Source organism: Pinus tabuliformis, chromosome 2_2, assembly GCF_031772625.1.
Source record: "Pinus tabuliformis cultivar Carrire ecotype Pingquan chromosome 2_2, CPIR1, whole genome shotgun sequence".
NCBI classification, from domain to species: domain Eukaryota; kingdom Viridiplantae; phylum Streptophyta; class Pinopsida; order Pinales; family Pinaceae; genus Pinus; species Pinus tabuliformis.
In genome coordinates, this window is record NC_142300.1 from 921,243,679 (window position 1) to 921,249,801 (window position 6,123).

General features: G+C 37.2%; 1 protein-coding gene across 1 annotated transcript in view; it reads left to right on the forward strand.

Annotated features, from left to right (window-relative positions):
• The first annotated feature begins 2,963 nt into the window (after positions 1-2,963).
• The window catches only part of LOC149196067 (methyltransferase FGSG_00040-like), a 4,622-nt gene continuing 1,462 nt past the window's right edge, over positions 2,964-6,123 (forward strand). The window contains exon 1 of the mRNA XM_089408142.1: positions 2,964-3,029. Within this exon, the coding sequence (XP_089264268.1) occupies positions 2,964-3,029 (66 nt within the window). The remainder of the gene's footprint in view (positions 3,030-6,123) is intronic.

The window sequence follows — 6,123 nt, forward strand, 5'->3', positions numbered from 1 at the left end:
ACTTGGAGTTTGTGGCTCTTCATCTTCTGATTCCTCTTTTGCTATAGAGTCTAATTCTTCCTCATTTAGCTCAAACTCTATCTTTCCAGGTTCCTTTGATGGGACTTCATGTTTAATAACATCTTTCACCTCTCTGAAGACCACATCTCGATTGTACACAACCTTCCTTGTTACTGGGTTCCAAATCTTATAACCCTTTAAACCATCCTTATACCCAATAAAGATGCACTTTTTAGATTTACTATCCAACTTTGTTCTTTTCTCCTTTGGAACATGTGCATATGTATCACATCCAAATACCCTCAGATGTGAAAGAGAGGGTTTCTTAGCAGTTCATACCTCTTGTGGAGTCTTATCCTGCTACACTGATGAAGGTGATCTGTTGACCAGGTAACATGTTGTCTCCACCGCCTCTACCCAAAATTCCTGTCCTAACCCTGCACCATTAAGCATGCTTCTTTCCTTTTCCATCAACGTCTTTTTCATTCTTTCTACAACTCCATTTTGCTCAGGTGTGTATGGAGTAGTCTTCTAACGTGCTATACCACACTTCTTATAGAATTCTTAAAATTCCTTCTTGCAAATCTCTCCACCATTATCTGTCCTCAGCACCTTTATCTTCTTCTCTATCTGGTTTTCCATCAAAGCCTTAAATTCTTTAAACCTGTTAAAGGCTTCATATTTCTTCTTGAGGAAATATATCCATGTATTCCTTGAGAAATCATCTATAAATGATACATAGTACACAGACTTACCCAGTGATGGAACCTTCATAGGTCCAAACACATCACTGTGCACAAGCTCTAATATATATTTCACCCTCTTACCACCAGAGGGGAAACTCACCCGATTCTGCTTCCCATATACACAATTTTCATAGAAATTAAAATCCAGAAAGCTATTAGTCATACCTTCTACCATACCTTTACCATGAAGTATTTGAAGGCCCTTCTGTCCAATATGTCTAAGCCTTTGATGCCATAGCATGGTCTTTTCTCCAGAGACCACTAGATTTTCTACTCCACTTTCAGGAACCACAAAACTGTTGCACCCATCAACAACAGTGCTACCTTGCATATTGTACATAGTTCCAATCCAAACTCCCCGCATTAATACCAGTGCTCCCTGAACCATCTTGTAGGTTATCTTTCTCGAATACTATTTTTACACCTGCATCTTCCAACTTGCTTATAGAAATCATATTTCTGGCCAAAGCAGGAATATGTAGAACACTCAGAAGTGTTCTAATCCTTCCACCTTGCAACTTCAACTTTACTTTTCCTCCACCAACGATTCTAGCCTTCCTGTCATGCCCCAAGAAGACATCACCACCATCATATTTCTCATACTCGCAGAACCACTCTCTATGGGGAGTGAAGTGAAAGGATGCAGTTGAGTCAATCAACCATGCCTCATGATCTACAAGTGTACTTGAAGAATCCAATTACACATCCCCACCTTCATTTGAGGTGGTTTTCGCCTCTGCAGAAGGAGCATCATCAGATCCCTTTCCTTTATCAGGAGATTTAGATTTACAGTCCCTTTTGTAGTGCCCTTCCTTTCCGCATTTCCAACAAACCTTTACATGTTTTCCTGGAGATTTAGATCTCCCTCTAGATTTAGACCTCCCACTCGATGACTTATTTTTGTTTCTGTTCTAGGACCGTCCTCGTACAGACAAGGCATCACCATTCTGGCTCTCCATATTTTTCCGTCTCATATTCTTCGTCAGCAAGGATGAGACTATTTCATCAAACTGTAAGGCAGATGCATTGCTACCTATTGCAATAACTAGACTATCCCATGAATCTGGTAGAGAACACAACAAACTCATGCACTTATCTTCATATGAAATTTTAATATCAACAGATAATAAATAACTTACTGCAGTATTAAATGCGTTTAGATGCTCTGTCACCGAGTCTCCATCTTTCATCCTCAGGTTATACAGCTTTTTCTGTAGGAACAGTTTATTCACTAGAGACTTAGATTGGTACAAAGTCCCTAACTTGTCCCACAAACCTTTCGCCGTAGCTTCCCCTGATAAATTCAACAATATTGAATCTGAGACACACAATCGTATTGTTCTCTTTGCCTTCTAATCCAACTTCTACCATTCTTCATCAGACGCTCCTGCTGAGTTAGTACCCAGATCTACCGTGATCCACTGAACTTTTTCCACCAGCAGATCCTCCATCTTGAGTTTCCACAACTCAAAACTCTGACCATTAAATTTCTTGATCTCTATCTTTCCACTGCTCACCATCTTCTTTCACCACCAGAATTGATCTCGTAGATCTCCCACTGAACAGGTTCTACCACAGGCCCAGTGAAACCCCTAAGCAACAAGGTGTCCCCTTGAAGCCAAAATAACTCTGATACCAAATGTAGGTTTTAACCCCGTACAGAAATTACCTGCATACGAATTCTAAAAAATAGATAATAAACAATAGCGAGAGCATAACACATAAAACAAATATACACAAAGATTTTACCTTAGATCCAAAAACCGGGACTACCAGATTGATTTTTCATTATGTTCCTTTGAATGTTACAATACATATATATACATGCAAAAGCATCCAATAACATGGACTGAAAACCATCAGGCCCAAAACCATGTGCGAAAACCATGCACAAAACCATGCACAAAACCATGGACAAAACCATAGGTCCAAAAAAAAAAAAATCCTCGGGGCGTTGCCCCGAAACCCGTAGAAGGGGGTTAACTGCCCCTCTCAAACCCCTTGTGACCCCCTCACTGCACATCGGCACAACGAAGAGGGGGCTCCACCCTCCTCTAACCCCCAAGTTTAGCTAGGGGGGCTAGTTGTTGAAAGACTATAACACAACCCAACACTCATATGGAAATTGTTCTAATCGGATGTTTAGATCATGGATAGATGTTGGAAAGTTCTCTGCGATGTTTCTTTCAAAAAAACAAAGCTTATTGTTTGACTGCGATGGCGCATCATGAGATTGTATATGTAGTAGCGAAATCGTGGGTGCTTGCCGAATCTGTTATCATGGTAATGTATGAGATGAAGTGCGTATTCATGTAACTACATTGTTTTCATTCTTGGTTGATTTGGCATCGCAGCTCCTATGGAAAAAATGGTAGGGAAAACCATACAAAGGAGACCTTCTGTCTTGTATTCATCGATTGGGGTAGGCCAATTGGTGGCCATTCAATTGTAGTATCAGAATGGTGGTTGTAGGCATGTAATTATTGTTGTATTTCTTGGATTTCTATATTTGTATTGGGAATAGTGGGTATAAATGATGATGTGTGGTGTGGGTATGGGTTTGTGGAATCTTCAGTGGCGTCAAGTTATGTTTCAAGTGATAGTTGGGAATTTGGATCTGTGGTGTTGGAACGGTGAAGGGAGGAGGAGACATCGATGGGGAATGTTGGTAAGCATGCTATTGAATTGTTATCAATGCGAGCATTCTTATAGTATGGGTCATTTTCCAATTTGTATTCTAATGTGGCAAGAACATGATGCCTACTTATAATGAAATGATAAGCACGATGGTAATTACTATGATGGGTAATACTTAGAATGTCCAAGTCTTCAACATGTTGTGGCAACATGCTTGTGATTTTTGTAATGTCTTGTGGAAAGAAAATTGTGCGGCCAATGTATGTATATTGGATACCACGTGCATGTGTTACTTGGAGTGTAGGGTTAACCCTATTAATGAGCACTTCTTCTATTTGTGAAATAGAATCTAGGAACCAGGGTCCATGTTGTTTGATAATGAGAAGTGATGACCATTTTTTTTAGACATGCATCTGGAGAAATAGTATATTTGGTTCGAATTGCAGATATATATTCCATGATATGATTCAAGACAAATGGAGCATGAACATCTAGGTGCAAGTTTATCAATCTTTGCATGGAATTCACGATGTGCATCATTAGTGTGAACGTTGTTGAAATCATTTGCAATGGGGGGGGGGGGCGCGAATGAGCTATGGATGTATTTATTTGAGTGGTTTTCTCAAGAGATGATAGTTTGAAAATTTCAAAATAGGATTGCTTTCAGGGTGGGAAGTGCTAATTACGTAGAGGTTTGATGGCAAATGTGAATTTGCATCATATGTTTCAGATAATGAATGTTGTTTTTTTTCTCTTTTTTTTTGGGAACCTATGATGCTTTTTTTAGCATGATAAAGTTCATGTCGACGTGCATTTATTCCTTATTTATTTGTTGCATATTATCTTCAGGCACGTTCATCATTAAAAGAAGTAGACATTTGCACAAGTTAAGACACCTACAGGCAAAAGAGGGGAAAACAAGAATGTTATTTGGAGAGAAAACAACCATATTATTGTATGAAAGGGAAAAAAAGAAAAGAAATTTAAGTTTTGAATTTTTTTATGTTAATTTATGATTAGAACAATGTGTTTAAAATAACATCTCAATGATTTGCAACTATACGTGAAGATAGTTGCATGTGTAATGCATCAAGTTCCTTGATTTGTTAAAAGAAAGAAAGTAAAATAATGTGAATAAGTGTATGTACACAATGCAATAATAGATACAATGGAGGAGGAATGCAAGGTCTCCATGCTAAGGAAACATTGTTGCGAACTGATGGGTAAATGTAATTACATACAATTGCATGTTATGTTGAAAAACATATTTCAATAATGAATAAGAGAAATTGTCGAGAAGACATAAATACTATATGGTCTAAAATTGTATTTATAAAGTAAAATAATACAAATTACCAAAAAGACAAAAGTACATGTAACAATATCTATCTATGATATCAAGATTTTTATAACCCTATTTTCCACTCCATTGAGAGAAACACAAATATCAACTTACCTTAGTTGTTTGGCTAAAATGCATCAATTTTCACCTTTCCTTTTACTTATGTGAGATTTATCCCATGGTAAAAGGGTGGAATTACATGATTGAGTTATTTCTCATAATTAATTTTCCAAAATATTATAATTATGAGATAATAATTATTTCATAATTGTGATAATTGAGAAAAAACTCATAATTGTGAAAAAGGTTTCTAGAGTTTTCCGTTCCCAATGAGATCAACGTGATCCACTTGTGTATAAGTTGGCTAAGGGTCCATTATTGTATAATTTTCCTAACTTCTCAAGCCCAAATGTGTCTAGATACATTCTCCTGAAGGATAGAATGAACCTTTATAATCTCACAAAGAGGAAAGGGGGGAAGAGAGTATCAAAACTATAGCGCGAGAACTCTGTTGTATTGGGAGAGGAGACCATACTACAAGCTGGAGGAGAAGATCTTATTTGTTGAAGGTATATTGATGTACTTTCACTTATATGATTAATAGAAACATATTTTCTTTCCCTGTATCTATTTGTATTCAACATGCTTTATAGTTGTTTCTATGATATTTTGATCTAACGATCTTCCGAGGAAGGTCACTTGTTGTCTCCATTTGTTTATGGTTGTGTGTAGTGATCGAGCTCAGGTGTGGATGAGGTAGATCGCTCAAGTGGAGTGCGAGAATCTGCATTAGACCCAAAATCCTTCCCCAACCTGCGAGGAGGCAAGGTGCACAAATATTTCCTTGTAGTATATAGAATCGACTCCCTGATGCATATTTGATCATTTGGGTTGAGACACTATTATATATATATTGTTCTTTCCTTTTTTTGTCTGGTGATCTCAATCGGGCATGAGATCGTGGAGAAATAGGTCCTTGCATAATTAAATGCAACAAAGATGTTATCGATTGCTTGAAGGATGTTGTTGCATTCTGTTGTGAATTGCAATATTTCTTATTTCATGATAACACATTTCAAGTGTGGTATTCCCCTAAATGTTTATGTCTTCATTGGCAGTGTGAAGATGTGATATGTCTAGAGTTCTTTGGAGACAATCTTCTTGATTAGATATAAATATGAGGATATTAAATATAAGTCCTTTGCATTAATTCCAAGAATGAAAGAAATTGTTTAAACTAACTCACCAATTAAATTATCCAACACGAGTAGACTTCATTGCAATGATGGGGTTATTTTTTGCAACACATAAGGAGGAAGTTCTTTTGGATACACATCAAAATTTCCTCCCTAAAATATCGTATACATGTTATATCCAGACATGTCTTGAAGGTGTTGT